The sequence below is a fragment of the Spodoptera frugiperda genome, chromosome 28 (assembly GCF_023101765.2).
Source record: "Spodoptera frugiperda isolate SF20-4 chromosome 28, AGI-APGP_CSIRO_Sfru_2.0, whole genome shotgun sequence".
Lineage (NCBI taxonomy): Eukaryota > Metazoa > Arthropoda > Insecta > Lepidoptera > Noctuidae > Spodoptera > Spodoptera frugiperda.
Window position 1 is genome coordinate 6,284,837 of NC_064239.1, and position 16,918 is coordinate 6,301,754.

Here is a 16,918-nt window from a genome sequence, read left to right on the forward strand (position 1 = left end):
ACATAAAAGTTAATTATTTCATATAACTTGTTGTCTGCCACGCCCACACACTTATCTTTCATTTGACCTGAACCTTAGAACCCGCGTGGTACACCAGCTCCCGATTACTGATTTTAATTATTCAGAATCTTCGTCGTTTCGTCGAATCGCTTGTTCGAAACTACCCCGAACTGTCAGAATCACCCACTGCTGGATAAAGTATTCAGTGGTATTTAGGAAATATTAATTTGTTTATATTGAATGGGCTCTGAAATAACAAGACCGATTTGAAAAATTCTTACACCATCAAACTAAATTTTCTGGGAGACACGTAATCCCATAGACATTTCCATCTCCTTAGAGCCTTCTAAATTCTACGAGGTTGAAACCACAAACCGCAGGCGGAAAGCTAGTTTTAAAACAGTGTCAAGATTCAATTTAACAAATTGAACACTATATAGTAACTTTGTGGCGTATATGTTAAAATTCTGTAAGATTATTCAGATTTGGTACTCTACGTATGTACGATATCTGCCAAGTTTCACCATGTACTTACTCTACATAAATCTCTAATAATGTTCAAATGTATATCACTATTTGGTTTGTTCAATGTTTAGTATCAAAAATATTACCTACATGTGTATTTTATCGATGCAGCAACTTTTTTAATCTAAATCTTACAATTGTCTTCAATCATCTTTAATCATATGCTGGCGAGTCTTTTATCGCACACCCCTTACACTTAGAAACTACATACAGGTGTATGTAGTTTCGACTGAAACAGTACCTACCAATTTTGCTAACCAATCTAGGTACAAAATGTTTATTTCCACTCTAGCAGTCCTGTTTATACTAATTAAAACTGGACAAAGGTAACAATGACGTCTATATAAACTCATGAGAAAATCCAATGTATCGTAGATATAAAGAGAAGTATGCAAAGTTTCCCTGAAGTAGCTGGTGACCTGAAAGAGCCGGGTAGGGCTCCAGGTGTCCTATGGGTCAGCAAACTATGTCAGGTCACCGAACTAGGTCACAGATCCAGCTCTGAGCTCCAGTCTGCTCTCGATGCGGTTACTTTGCATTAGCTATGCAATCGGAAACCCTATAGCGATTTTGTTATATAATTGAAAATGAAAATGAAACTTGAATGGAGCATAATAGGCTATGTAATAATCAGAATGTAGATAATGAATTTGACATGGATATGATTATGTTCAGATACATCAGTGTTTCAACATCTAGTTGCTTCATCGCCATTCCTATAGGCGAGTCGGTTAAAGAAGAGGTTTGTATAAAAACGTTTTTAAAACCCTCGATCTAAAATAAACTATGTACAATATTTCGCAATAGATTTGAAACCCTTTAGTCAAAAATAGTTGGAAACAACAATGAAAATTGAAAGAAGTCGCACAACTATACTTTTATCAATTCACGGAACAATTATGCTTATTTTTAAGTTACTTCCCAAAAAGGAAGAGGATTTATTATAATTTTGAAACATACTAAATAAATTATTATGTTATCGGTTTCCTCACGTAACTATTTGACGAGGAACTCACTAGATTCAAGCCATGCTAGAGGCTCATATTCATGATCAGCATTCCGCGACACAGTGCCAATTTGTATGTATTGTGTATACTTACAAGTTGGTACGTTTTCAAAATATAACTTACCGATACTACCTATACCTACATTGTACCTAGGTATCTACTAAGGTTTTAATTTAATTTTTAAGGTAATATAATTTTTAGAACTTGGGGCACTAACTTCTAAGCTATCAGTGGATAGACACAGGCAATGAATAATATTTATGTTTTAGTTTCTAATTTATGGAAGTCAGTTTCATGATACGTTGTTTTATTATTTACAGAATATATTTTCAGTATAAAACGTCTCTTCATTTTTATTGAAAGCGAAAACGTGTTTCAAAGAACGTAGGAGACTACAGCAACGCCCCCGATCTTGCAGATACGTTGGCCGTATAATACATCTAATTACTCATTAACAAACCTACTGAGACTAAATGTTTTCATTAATTTGTTTTTAATTATAAGATGAGATGAAAAATTTAATATTTTTTTGGGAAAATTATTTTGGTGGTCGTAGTAGTATTTTTTAAGGGGAAAAATCATCCAATGACTTCTGCCGTCTTGGGTGAGGCGAGAGGGAGTGTCAGACTCTTACTGACTAAAAACCACCCCGTTCCTACTCCTGCTTCTCGAGCTGGAACTCCGGTAAACCCCGCTAGGTAGTCCGCAGCTCCGGATATTCGTAGCAGTATGTGCGTTGCTTTGAGCGTAGCATACGTAGCAATACATAGGAAGGTGTTTACTTAGTATATATCACAATCTTCTAGTTGTCTTTTTCTTGACATCTGATTAAGTTGACGATAAGTTAAGTAGACGGATAAGTTAAAATTTATGTGGTGGTGTTTATAGCTTTGAGCGTAGCAGTACGTAACCGCTCGTAGCATGTTTGTAGTAGGTAATATGAGGAGCTGTATTATAATTTCTGATTCAGTTTTGTATTAATATAACTTACAGATAATTTGATGTAATAAGTGTCAGTTAAGCTAACTAAAACCTAATCAGTCGTTGTGAAATAAGCCCATAGTTGATTTTATTGTAACTTTCGTGAGACATACTAAATTAATTATTATGTATTATTATAACTTACAGATAATTTGATGTAATAAGCGCGACAATCGCCGCGTCGTGTGTAATGCTGCTCATGAATAACCTAATCAGTCGTTGTGAAACAAACACTTGGTAATTTTCGGTGAATGTAACATTATACCGAATGAAAGTCATACCGATAAATAATATAATTTTTTAACATTTAAAGTTGTTGTATCTTTTAGAATAATGCTACCTTTGGCTCCTGAAAAATAGTTGAAACTAAACTATACCTTCATAAAACATACATAAGCATAATAAAAAATCTCTATTATTTTAATTTTGAATGAATGTATATCAAATAACATTGAAGAAGTTAATTGGAATTAATATAAAATCAAATTGCTCGTTCCATCAAATAACTTAATGTTCTTGAATGAAACAGTAATTAATGAAGTAAGGGTATAAAATTACACGGAGGTCAGGTCAAGAGAGAAACATTGAAACTTTCCACGACTAGTGCCTCAGGCATCACTAGTTCTACTATGATATTAAAGGAACTATTTCTAATTGTACAGAGTCCTTTCCAACAATTAACATCACGTTGGAAGTTTCTCGAAATGATAGTGAGAGTTGCGTAGGATGCTCAATTTAATTACGTTGTACTTAGACATTCAGAACTTCAAAATATCTGATAGACAACAATGGACAAATCCTACTAATACTATAAATGCAAAGGTTTGTGAGTACGGATGTTTGTTACTCTTTAACGTCAAAACGGCTAAAGGGATCGGGATGAAATTTAGACAAAGTGTGGAGTATGGCAAGGAATAACAAACACATAAGCTACTTTTTATTCCATCGGAACGCGGGTGAAGCCGCTGGCTGACTATCATTCTAAATTATATTTATATTACCTATTTGAAGTATAATTCAGAAGCCACGTGTAACAGCTACTTATGTTATACATATATGTAATTGAGTGGTTCCTAGAACCAAACAGTCTTTAGTGAGAAAATGTTAATGTTTTTTTTTCTATTATCTGAAAACAGGGTTACATTGCGTACCTACCATCACTTGCTTACCTATTAGGAGAATAGAAATGCATGATAATATTTTCCGGTACATATTGACGCCCTTAAACAATGCTACTAATGTTCTGTGTGTCATGTCACTGACGATTGTAAGCAAACAACTAGAGTAACGGCTCTTGGTTCACGAAGCTTGCGGTTGTTTTTCCATTGGACTTTTCCACTGGCCTCAAATGATTCACTATTTCTATGAGCTTCATGATTTTCATTCTCAGTACTTGGAACTGACTCACCTATTCTAGTAAAGAATGAGTATGAGTTTTATTTGATTCAATTTTATTTGAACTACTACTCATGGAACATGGTGAATAATCGCGACTTTCTTTGTATTGGCCTATTTAACTGAAGAACCTCGGGGCAATAACATCGTACAGGTACTTAAACACTAAACATTTCAGTTATGTATCTTTGTACTTTTCAGTAGTCAATTATTAGGAAATATTGATATACAATGTAAAATTTTGTAGGTACTATTTTCAAGCATTTTAACAAGGTGTATTCATCAAAAACATCTGATGAATACCTAAGTAAACCTTTGTTGGAATATTTAGTAGGTACCTGTAGTGCTTTAGTTTTCACAAAATAGACTTACGTCACAAAATTTCAATTATCGCTTTATAACAATAATGAATGCTGTATGACCGACAAAGTTGTAAAGCGGATCCAGATAAAGACAATATTAATAACCGAATGACGCAAATACATATAAATACATGACGTACACAGGTATATTTATGATAGGAACATAAAAAACACTTGCCTATGTTCTATTAAAGACATGTAAGTAGAGAGGGTACTCATAGCGACTTATCGTATCAGATACATGTATCATTTAACTGAGTATATAGTTTTGGGCATAAGTGTTTATATCGCATCTTATGTATATAGGTGCACGTTTGTGCCACGTGCTAGTCCTAGGAGAGCTAACAGTAAGTCTACAGACCATTTAGTGAAACCAACTACAGGGTATGGCTAATTGGAATATTCTGAACTCCGAACCAACATCATAACAAGTTACAAACGTGACCAGTGTTCACGAGGCTGCCTGGGGTATTGGAACGAGACCTGAAAAACCCTGTTTTGTGTAAAGTTGGAAAGATTTTTACGCAACGTCGTAGTTACCGTACTTGGCATGTTTGTTCGGTTTCCCAAGCCACCTAAAGGTAGGGTTTGCCATACATTTAGAATAGTGCATCGACTGTAAGGCGCCAGTCGGCCATCGACCTCTTGTTTGTGACGACTTCCGTTCCCAAACCTGACGATGCACTTCGAATGCACCGAATTTCGCTCGATTCAACCCCTTCTCCCGACCTACCCCAGGGAGCTGAGGAGTTCCCCCTAGGAGGTTGGGTCTGTAATGGTTACGAAATCAAATTATACACACATAGGAATCCGTATAATCGATTCGTGCAGTACCGATATAGACTCAAATTGAAGTAAATGAACCTTTGAACTTTCGATATGTCACCTGAAATAACTATCAGGGACAAGCTAGATCATTATATGTGTGGGTGGGAACATAACTACATGGATATGTTTGCTGTGTTGTACCACTTTACATAACAGTGGCCTAGAATGTTCCTAAAAATACTTACAGTGTTTATGTTTGAAGTAAATATGAAGACTCTATTATTGTTCCTTCCCCTTTCTAAGTTAACTATTTAGTATTCCATTTTGAACTTAGTTAATGGGAACTTACAAGTTAAAATAAAATTAAAGGCTGATTCTAAGAATAGAAACCCCGTATACATTTTTTTGTGTCATAATGTATACAGTCATATGTGGCTGACACGTGCTGATAATAATCCTATCTACAGATTTACATGAAACTCCCACTGGCCTCTGGGATTCAACAGACTAGAGTACCTACATCAGTTCATTCGAAGCACTTTTGTAACTAACTTATATTTTCCACGTGTAGAAATTAGGTGTAGAGAAGGGAGAGAGTATCTACCTACTCTGTTGTTGCTTACACCTAATTTAATATGTTTTACAAGTTGTTACAGAACGTTTGTATTATATTATTTTGAAATTGAAAGAAAGACGATAATGGTAAATGTTTTTTGTTAATCACCATTGCCATATATGTGTTTTTGTAAGTGTATTAATTAGTCGACTTAAATAAAAACATATAATAAAAAAATCTTGTGCTTGTACTTGCGTATATGCAATTGCTGACAATTTGTAATACATATGTATTACATATGTAATACATATATTATACATATATTATAATACATATATTACATATGTAATACATATGTATTACAAATTGTCAGCAACAATTCCACCCTTAAAAATTACGAACATAATTTTTATAACCTGCTTTCCTTCGCTTTTCGCTTAATTCTAAGAATATGAAGAAAAGTAAGAGTAATATTATTCCCAAATAACACAAATAAAAATGGCTGCTTTTAACATACGAATACTCATCACATTTTCGGGTCTCCACAACTCTTACATTACCTTTATTCCATTTACCTATTTAGAAAATGCTTGGCAAATTAAATAAAACATCTCAATAATATTACATATTTAACAGACGTACGTACTACTTGATCATATGTTATGATCATGTAGGTTTATGTCCTGATTTCGGTTGCTTGGTTTTTGCAAATTATTTTGCCAAATCAATTTAATTTGAGGTCGACAGTACGAATATTTTGATTCAATTTATCTTAAAAAAATGTAAGGTCCTTGATTCTAACAGTAGTCATATTATACACGAGTAGGTAATTTCTGAAGCAAATCTCCCACGGCGTAGGTTGTACATCGTTAGCCGCAGCCTACGCGTGGGTATCTCGTTCTACCCTCATTAAAAATTAAGTATACTTTTAGAATTTCGCCAAAATGCCTAGAAACATAGATGTGAAGGTGATTGTCCGTTGTCCGGTCAATATTTTAGTAAATGTTTTGACCTTTGTGACTACACGTCTCCGACCACAATTACATTGCTTCCACAAAAAAACTAATCTCTTCCCAAAATAAGAACGCTGTTAGAGCTGTAACTTGAAATGTTTTTTCTCACATAAAAGTCCTTTTACATCAAAGTATTTCTAATGTGATCGTCCTCACAGAAAACATCTTTTTTTTTCGATTTATTTTTAGAAATAGAAGCTATTTTCCAAGGCCCTGTCGTCTGCGGCGCCGTGTCAAATTGATCAAGACTCAAATGTTCCATTCAAATAACGTATTTATAAATTGGACATGATTTATATCTTCTGCTATACTTTTGGAAAAGTTTTCTAAATGCCAAAACACCCACTTGTATCTTTTTTTTCTGCATAAAGTAAAAAAACATAATTGAAGATCAATTATGTTTTTTTACTTTACCGTAAACTGTTTTCAATAATATTAATAGATAGGTACAATTATGTAGGTACCTGTTTAATAAATTAAACAAATCATAATTATTATGATATAACAAAACACATTTTTGAATAAGCAAAATTAAGCAAATAACTAACACACAATACCTAATAAATGTTGTGAGATTTGGCTATAAAGCTACAAGTGTATACTCTCGGTTTTCATTAAATATCTTAGGCAGGACTTGATTAGATTTTCATAATTAATTGAAATAAATTGTTTAATTCTTTTGTTGACTTTGTACAAACCCCTGTTAGGGTTTCCTTGAATATTTAATAAGAAAATTAAAAAATACATCTGATACGGATGAGGTTTTATCTAACGACCTCGGCTGGGCTGTACTAGAGCCACAGCCTCGGGGGCGGTTAACTCACGGCCATGAGCTCAAACCTAGCCGTATCAATTGTTTTTATTAATCTACTTTAAATAAGTATTCACATAAAAACTGAAGCAATTTCTTGTAAAGCAATATTATGACAACTAGTGGTCGCCTAGTGGCCGAAATTCGACCATATACGATTTAATTTACAATACCACTTAACATACGTTCAAGGATAATTTTTATTTAACTCAAACTCAAATAAACTCTTTTATAAAACTCTATTCATATAAGACGTGAGAATATCATCGCAATGTCTGTCAATTTTGACGTTTTGTCAAATACGATCAGATACTATGCATGTGTGTGTAATGTTTTATTTAATGATTTAATGTACTTTATAAGCATTATTATTGAAAAATATTAGCGTTCTGCACTTCTCCTACACATAAACTATAAGTGTACCAAATTTTATACTCCTACGTCCGCGCAATTTTCGTAAAAATGAATATGAAGTTTTTGCATCACGTATTAATATATAGATGAGAGATGTGATATATTTTTATCATTTTTGTAACAGCAAAGAACAAAATAAATTAATGATAGGTAGATATTAATTAATCTATAAATTGACAGAAATTATGATGATGGTTAAAATCTTAAAGTACGTTGCCTCAACTTGCCTCATTGATGTGAATCTGTTTCATATGCATAAGCAAGTTTAACAAGATTATTCTAGAAACACAAGAAAGACATAAAGCTTAAAGCAAAACCAGTAGCATTCAAATTGTAGTTAGACAGTCCACCCCCCAGACGCAGACGTAGTTGACGCAGCCTGTATCTTACTAGTACGTATAGCGCCTCCCACATGACGTACCTGGGATCATTACTTCCTCCACGAGTGTTCAGAGAAGCACTCAACTCCAGAGTAAGGCTATTACTGGAGCCCTTCGGTTTAATTGTCTCGCCTCACCTGCGTCACACAGGAATGCGAGGCAAGTTAATGAATGTCTTGACATTTCACAGTACAGTTAGCACTTATTTTCGTTGTAGGTTTGCTAAAATAGGAAACCTACGACAATACATTACGAAAATATTTTTATCCTTTTTATTAAATAACATTATGGCTTTTATTTCCTGAAGTGGAAGGACGAGCAATTTTTCATATCTAATACTTTGCCTAAACCGGGAATAAAGTCTGAGACCCCATGCGCGGCAGTCACACTTAATTAATACGGTTCTTAAACTGTCAACGAGGCGATCACTGGTATATATAACGTCTCGCGTCTGTTTGTCTGTTCTCCACAAAGTCAACAAGTACTGAGTAGATTTTATGTGACTTTCTTCAATTAATAAAATATTTTTTTCAAAACGTACAATACTTACTTTGGTCACAGAGTAACAAGCGAAGTATAGTAAGCTATTGTTATAAATAATGTATCTGGGACAAAACTATGCCTCTGCAATTATTATTAAAATGGTACGTGATAACATGATACATATTGTGGAATGATGGTTGAAACGTATGTAATTATAATGAAAGGTCCTAAAATAAAAGCTCGATTACATTTTAATACCTTGAATACATTGTTTTATTTTTGGACAGCAGTTATTTTGTATAACTATCTTAACTTGAACTGTCGCGGTAACTTTAACGAACACAATTTCTAATTCCTCGTAAACATGAAACGAAGTTAACAATTCTGTCCCAAAGCTTAAAGTCGTTAAACAAAATGTGCTGAGAAGCTAGTACTTATGTTACCTAACCGATTCTGCATCCCTCTTCACCGATCCAGATTCTGTTCTAAATTTAACCCTCAGATATAAGTAGCGAGGCAGTAGCTACATGCGGCCGGCTTTATGACTGTGACTGTACCACAGTACGTGAATGTTGTGCGCCCCTCCGCACGGCACACAAACGCCTCCCTTCTAAACTAGTGTTCTTGCTGACATATGCAGACCCCAATCGATTACCTAAACTGTGAGTAAGCATTATGAAATAACTGGCCATCAGTTGTCGTCGACATTTCTCTAGGAGTAAAAACAGTGTCATAGCAAGATGAATAATCTGTGGGCGCGATCGATAGCAGAATGCCGCGGGTTGAGGGTAGCTAGGAGGGGGCGCACGTCGGGCTGGCTCGGGGTGGCGGAGCTGGGGCGGCCAGGGGGCTGCAGGGGGCGCTGTTTCATTGAGAACGTGTGGGCGGCGCGCGTGGGCGACCTGCTTATAAAGCTGGCCGGCCCTCCCCTCCTACTCGTAGTCGTGTTCTGATCGCGCCTAGACCAACATCTATTTGTGAATTATGTGCAACATGCGGCTCTCGAGCTTAAGGTGAGCTTTCTTCTTCTTTATATTCTGCATAACTCGGAAATTAATTCTGATAATATTTTGTAAATATAAAATATTTTGTGAATATTAATTTAGTAATTTTTCTATTGTCTTTTTTTTATTAAAAGTGATCAAAGTCCGAAGTACTTGAGTACTTGAGTACGAAGCCTTTAATTGTAACACCAATATTCCAAAGTTTCGTGAAATAATAACAGTGCGAATTTTGTTTTAGGCTATTATCAGTCTTACTTAGCTACTTGGTAGCTCAAGCGAAGGCTTACCCCATGCAGGGATGGCCTATGTACCCGCAAACATCTCGGGAATACCCAGATGATGAATACTACTATGCTCCCAAAGTACAATATTTTTATGATGCTCCAGCGATTAGTGTCCCAGAAATGCACGCTCAAGTTCCATACCCCTATTTCTACGACCCGTATGGTCACTTTATTGCAAATGAAGCGCCAAAGAGACAAGAAGAGAGACTAGCGGCTTTGCCCATCGGACAGGAAACTTGGTTTGAGAGTGACACCACGCCCCGCTGGCAATCCAACGACGTTGATGACGTCAGTGCAGCTTTCCTCGATAATTTGATTCTTACGCAAATGGCACAAGACGCACAGAGACGGCGCGAGAATGCCCGCGCAGCCTTCCCGCCTGTTGATTACGACGAGCCTGATGCCGAAGACGAGGACGTGCGAGAACTGAAGGCCCTGGCTGGGAAACCTTTGTACCATGTGCCCAAGACAGTGCCGAGGATCGACGAGGATGATTATGCGTCAGATGATGGCTTCATCAACTGGAACGGAAACAAAAGGAGCGTAACCACCGCTGCACCACAGGTCACCACGGAGGCGGCCAAAGCTGGTGATAAGGAATTCGTGAGGCCACAGCCCGCAGCCAACCCATTCAGTCGCGGACATCAAAACAACCAGAACAACAAAAGAAGTAATGCCTTCTACGATACCATTGTACAGTACTTCGCGGACAAGAAAACAAATAAGAAGTTACAAGTAAGTTATTCCAAAATATTATTCTTTTCCCCTATTTTTGACAAAATAGATTCAAAACATCAATGGAAACAATTACCCTTCACTTTACTATAAAAGTCAGTATTTCATTGTTTGGGAACACAGTAAGACTGAAAGCTCCGAAGTCTAAAAATAGCATGGCCGGGCCGGGGGTGGTGGCCTGGCGGGTGATACAGTGGGCCCCGAGGCCGGGTCAATCGGCGCCGGGGGGGTACCACTACAAGCACTAATATCACCACGTACATCACATTAAGCAAATCCACTCAGAACGTCCGCGACTATTTAAGACTATAGACTTAATATTATTAACATAATATAATATTGTCAACAGGATACAGCGAAAGAACGAAGAATCGAAAAGCGCTTTATTGCCGACGACTCGGATCTAGTTGGAGAACTTCGAGGCCTAAAACACCGCATCGCTACTTAAACAAATACTTCGGAATTATCGCCAACAAATATGAGACTGAGTAATAAGTAGATTAAATAGATACGCAGCGGCGACATCATAGAACGTTCGCGATAGGAGGCAAACAAAATAACAAAAAAATATTAACATTGTCACGAGCATATAACGTATACATTACATAAAGTTTTGTCGTCCACTTTGAATAATATGTTAAGTAATTACGTGTCAATGATATAATACAAAGAGTTTAGATGATCCTTTTCTATCTGTATGGTCACTTCTTCCGTTACAGAACTAGTGGTAGCTATGTTAAGTGTGGGTAGGTACGGGTGTAAATGATGGTACAAACTGTGACTATAATCTCCATTAGAACAAATGAGTCGTTGACTGAAATATGCATGATGCTATAAGTTAAAGTTGCTCCTTCAATTGGCAGCTACTATGTCGCACACGAGTGCAATTTGTAAATATGTAGGTACTGATCGTCTAAGACTTATAATTACATATTTAGATAGAAGTCAATACATCAAAATCTAAATAAAAATCATTCGGAAACTATTTTTTAATTTTGTATAAAACTGCTGCCGAAGATTGTTTTGCTTCTTCAATTGTAAGCTATGGCAACAAATACGTGAGATATTCTCACACGAATTCTTCTCTATTTTCTTTGAAATTAGGTAGTTACTAAATTGATTATAATTTCCTTTTCATTTGTTTATATAACGATTGTTATTGGCCTATCTGGTAAACATTGTATTTTCTCTGGGGTGCTAACTCATTATTTTAAGTTAAACTTACTGTCGGTCTATGCAGACAATATTTACCACAAAACTAACTTTTTGCAAAGCAAAGACGTAACACATACTTAGTATATGAATTATATATATCTATTAATCTGTAAGGGTTAAGATTCTCTCGGGAAGCAGAGGATTACGTGATATTTTAGCTTTACTGCTTCTTACCTAACGTTATTTAATATGCATCTGGTCTATGAGACCGATAAAAAAACACAAAAAAAAATGAAACTCTTTGTTAACCCCTTTTCTATTCGCTATTTTAAAATGAAAGTTCGCTTACGTTCATATTTCAACCATTTTTGTAACCACATTTTCTAACATTCCAAGTTTGTCTTTAAGAAATCACCATTAATAAGATTTGATAAGTAATTGTATCTTTCAAAAGTACATATCTGTTTAAATTAACGTCAAATTACTTTCCTACGTTGAAAATACACGATCCTTATAATTAGTTGTAATGTAATATAATGTGACCTGTAAAGTATTACTAGTTGATGTTAAACATAAAGAAAGTAAATATTGTAAAATACAGTTAGGGTTCTGTACACTCGATTGTTACAATCTCAGCGATTATTTTTACTGTCTGCAAACTCCTATATTATAAGAGCCTAAACAAGTTATACGAAGTAGTAGATAAAATACTTATAATTTTGTATTGTAGTAAACATGTCCGAGCAGGTATATAAATGCCGTTTTGCAAAGTATTGCTCAGAATATTGTCTATCTGTAGATACATATTGCTATCTGTGTATTTGTATTTTGTATAGGCATTAACGTATTTTAATAGATAGGTATTTTTTTAATTATTGCCTACTTGTAACTGAAAATGAACCCTGGATAATGGATACAAATCCGACCTTAGAGAGCTATGAAATTGTATCACTATAAACGAGAATAAAATTAATAAAATCATTACGTGAATTGTACGAGCATCTTTATTGCATTTTATTTTACCTACCAAAGACCTATACGTATTCTAATTAACACAATGCGAAACAACATAATGCTACGAAGAACATATGGTAGAACATTCGACATTTATCTTTGAAGAAAACTTCATTCAATACAAAATAGAAATAAGACAGACTACGGCAGTCAATAATATGCTAAACCTTGATTGAACCCACATGTCATCATTTAAGAATAGGTCATCACCTAATATCAATTCAGGGACAGATCATGGTCTGGAATAACGCGGAGGCTATGCAGCTGGGATACAGCCGGCGGGATACCGGCGGGAATCAGCCGCTGGCAGTAGCTAAACAAAAAAAATAATAAATCGAAAGGCGTTGAAAATAAAAACATCTAAATCTTTTATTAATTTTCTATCGATTAAATATCTATGTATTCCATGTATTTTTATGATTAATAAATTGTGATGTAGACTACATTCAACAGATGGTTTAGTTATGCATCAACACAAATAAGTTGAATGTGTATTTCTATTACTAATTAAGTTATTTCACAATACGTTACACTATAAATTGACAAAAAGTACAAAAATTATGCAGGCTTCTAAGTACACTTAATATTATTTAAACTACGTTTCTTTTTGAATAATTCTCCTCTTCATGCAATAAAATCACTATAGCCTTTAATTGGTAATTTCGAACCAAAACAATATATGTACATATATATTTACTTAGTCACTCGCATACATATCCATTACCCAATAAAGAATAAAGCGAAGGAATGGAATAAAAAAGTTATATCTTTTTATTCTATATCATACCCTGAGGAGCAGAAGAGTACTAACAACGAAAAACATGTTAAGAATTAGTCACAGGCAGAAAGCTACTTAAAGTATAATTGAAAGATACTACACAGTAAGCCTTGAGCGTACAAAATGGAATTGCGAATAGTCTTTATTTCCTAAACTAAAAATCACGGTTTACATACTAATACGGTTACATGCGGTTTACTACTATACGTAAATTAATTGAGAAATAGAGTCAGAGAGAGAATAAAGAGAATAATCCGTTTAGTAAACCTTCGCTAATACTATTATGATTACAAAGAAGCCTCAGTATTCTATTACGTTGAATCTTTAAATACGCAATATACAAAGTATTAATAAATCACGAAGCTTTCAACCCTAACAACCGTATTCACGAGGATGGTAAAGGAATCCTTTTGAAGTAACCCAACCGAAGTTCCAAGGAGGATGTAAGCTGATACACTAGCACCCTAACTCGAGGTAAAGTCAGGGAAACTTCCAGCAGCGTGTATACCCGACACGTATTGATTCAAACAACTTGTATAACGAATAAGGCAAGAATATTAACAAACACTAGCTTCTGCCCGCGACTTCGTATGCGCAATCCCCTTTACCCGTTCCCATAGGATTTTCGGGAAATTCTTGGATTAAAATTATCCTTTGTTCGTCTCCTGGTTCTAAGCCTCTCTACCAATATTCAGTCAAATCTATGTAGTCGTTCTCGAGTAATAAATAGTGTAACTAACACGACTTTCTTTTATACAGCATGTAGATAAATTACATCAAACAATATACCAAACTGACTAATAAAATAGGAGCCTTATTTCTTGAAAAAAAATATTTTTCTACAAAGATAAACTGAGAAAATTAGAAATATAGAGTAATACTTGCTCTGCCACCAAACCCACGCATTTACCTTTGACCTTTTCCCATAACGCCCACGAGCGTCCTTTATTTTCATACTGCGGAATTTCTCGACTAAATTGAATAACTGACGAACGTCACTCCGAAGGCTTCGTGCTGTCTTCTAGGAAATAGTATATAGGATCTTTGTAGGAATATTGAACATATAATTACTATTACTAATTAACGGTTCGTCTTCATTATTTAAAGGATAAAGATAAAGATTCATTGAAAATAATTTAGCTACAGACACTGAAATTATGTAGGTATGATATATTCTTATATACTTACCTATTCTTATATAAAATATTACATTATACAAGAAAAGATATACGAGTGTACACAACTACACACATTTTATTTTCTATATAGCAATTTGTTACTGTTTCTACAATACATTGTAATATCTGAATATTTTATGAAAAGCCCACGACCACTCACAAAAAGGATCGCTCTCTAATTAAAACGAACAATTTTCTTTATAGCTTTTTCACTGACACAATATTGCGCCTGTGAGGGAATTGGCAGAGAGTACCTTGAGTACCTATACTTTTTATTATATTTTTTTTATGTTTAATGATACAATCAAGGGCATAATAAAAAATGAACCAAAAATGGTTCTGTTTGCAGATGATACATCACTGATTTTTAAAATAGGTCGACGTACGAATAATTTTGACGACGTGAACAGCTCCATTCTTCGAGTCTATGAGTGGTTTACTATTAATAACTTGGCGCTTAATGAGAAAAAAACCAAATGTATTAAATTTTGTTTGCCAAACGTACAAAATAACGAATGTTATGTTGCTTTGAACGGACAAAAGTTGGAATTTGTTAAGGAGACTGTATTTTTGGGTATCACATTAGATGACAGATTACAATGGGGGCCCCATATAAAAGCACTTTCGGGGAGACTAAGCTCAGCTGCTTATGCAGTTAGACAGATTAGGCAGCTAACGGACGTAAGTACGGCAAGGCTTGTTTATTTTAGTTATTTTCACAGCATAATGTCTTACGGCATTTTGCTGTGGGGGCAGCTGCGGATGTAGAATCAATTTTTATTTTGCAAAAGCGAGCTATTCGAGCAATATATAACTTGCCCCGTCGCGAATCTTTGAGAGAACTATTTAAAACTATAAACATTCTTACAGTGCCTTCTCAATTCATTTACGAAAATATTATGTACGTGAGAAAAAATCAACAATTGTTTGAAAAAAGAAGCGACAGACACAATTTTAATACGAGAGGTAAAAATAAGTTAGCTATACCGCAATTCCGATTGTCCAAAGTGCAGAAATCCTTCATGGGATTTTGTGTTAAGTGTTACAATAAACTACCAACCACCATACTGAATCTGAACGAGAAAAAATTTAAATCTTGTATAAAGCGTGAACTGTGTAAAGCATTTATAAACAGGCATATTATAAACTGTCAGATTATATTGAAGATAAAAATGTGTGGCAGCATGTTGGTCCGGCTCCACTGGACACTCGCTCACACTAGACAATGCTCTAATACGATCACTAGTTACACGTTAAATTAAAGTACTAATTTATTCCAATGTAGTCTAGGGATCCTGTGGCATCTTGATGCCACAGGATCCCCAGTTATTTATTTATTTTGAAAAATTAAATTAAAGATAATTTTTTATTTGTATAGAAGCATTATTTCAAAATTGTAAGTGTACATATGTGGGCACTATGTTTGAAACAACCCGCTTTTTTAATTTATATTCTTTACAAATTGGTTTTATTGTCCCATAGTTTTGACGTCGTATTGTAGTTACATTGTTCCTACATATATATACAATAGGTAAATGATCAAATAATGTATCAGAGATATTGTAAAAAACATTTTTTGAAAAGAGTAACGATGGAGTTTCTTGCTCGTTCTTCTCCATTCGAAGCAACACTTTGGAACGAGCGCCTAGCTTCACTGACAGACAGACTGACGGACAATTTAATTTGACGTTTCAAAAGTGCCTAATTTAGGATTAATTGAAATAAATGCTTTGACTTTGACTTTGACTTTAAAAAAATAGGTTAGGCAATTTTAGAGCCAGTGCAGTAATTAATAAGTGAGACGAATGTCAAAATCGAATATACTTGATAATCTCAAAGATCTCTATCACTATCAATTGTGCGTTTGTCATTTGATGAAATTATACGTAATTATAAAAAAAAACAGTTTGTGTTATTGTAAATCGAAAGCCAGATCGTAGCGCGTGCAGCATTTGCTTTTTAATGATAGTACACTGTGAGCATCGTAATTCGTAACTCGCTACGGCGTAGCATCCGTAGCAGTACTTATATTGCTTGCTTAGAAACAAAGATGGTTTTCTTCGTAGCTTCTCTCT

General features: G+C 34.9%; 1 protein-coding gene and 1 long non-coding RNA gene across 2 annotated transcripts in view; one reads left to right on the forward strand and one right to left on the reverse strand.

Moving 5' to 3' along the window:
* The window catches only part of LOC126912687 (uncharacterized), a 346,191-nt gene that overhangs the window by 180,811 nt on the left and 148,462 nt on the right, over positions 1-16,918 (reverse strand). The gene's annotated exons all lie outside the window — the stretch shown is intronic.
* LOC118265533 (uncharacterized) lies at positions 9,610-12,876 on the forward strand. The gene is made up of 3 exons (XM_035578454.2): positions 9,610-9,708; positions 9,938-10,718; positions 11,068-12,876. The coding sequence occupies exons 1-3, from the start codon at positions 9,680-9,682 to the stop codon at positions 11,164-11,166; spliced, it is 909 nt and encodes a 302-aa protein (XP_035434347.2). The 5' UTR covers positions 9,610-9,679; the 3' UTR covers positions 11,167-12,876.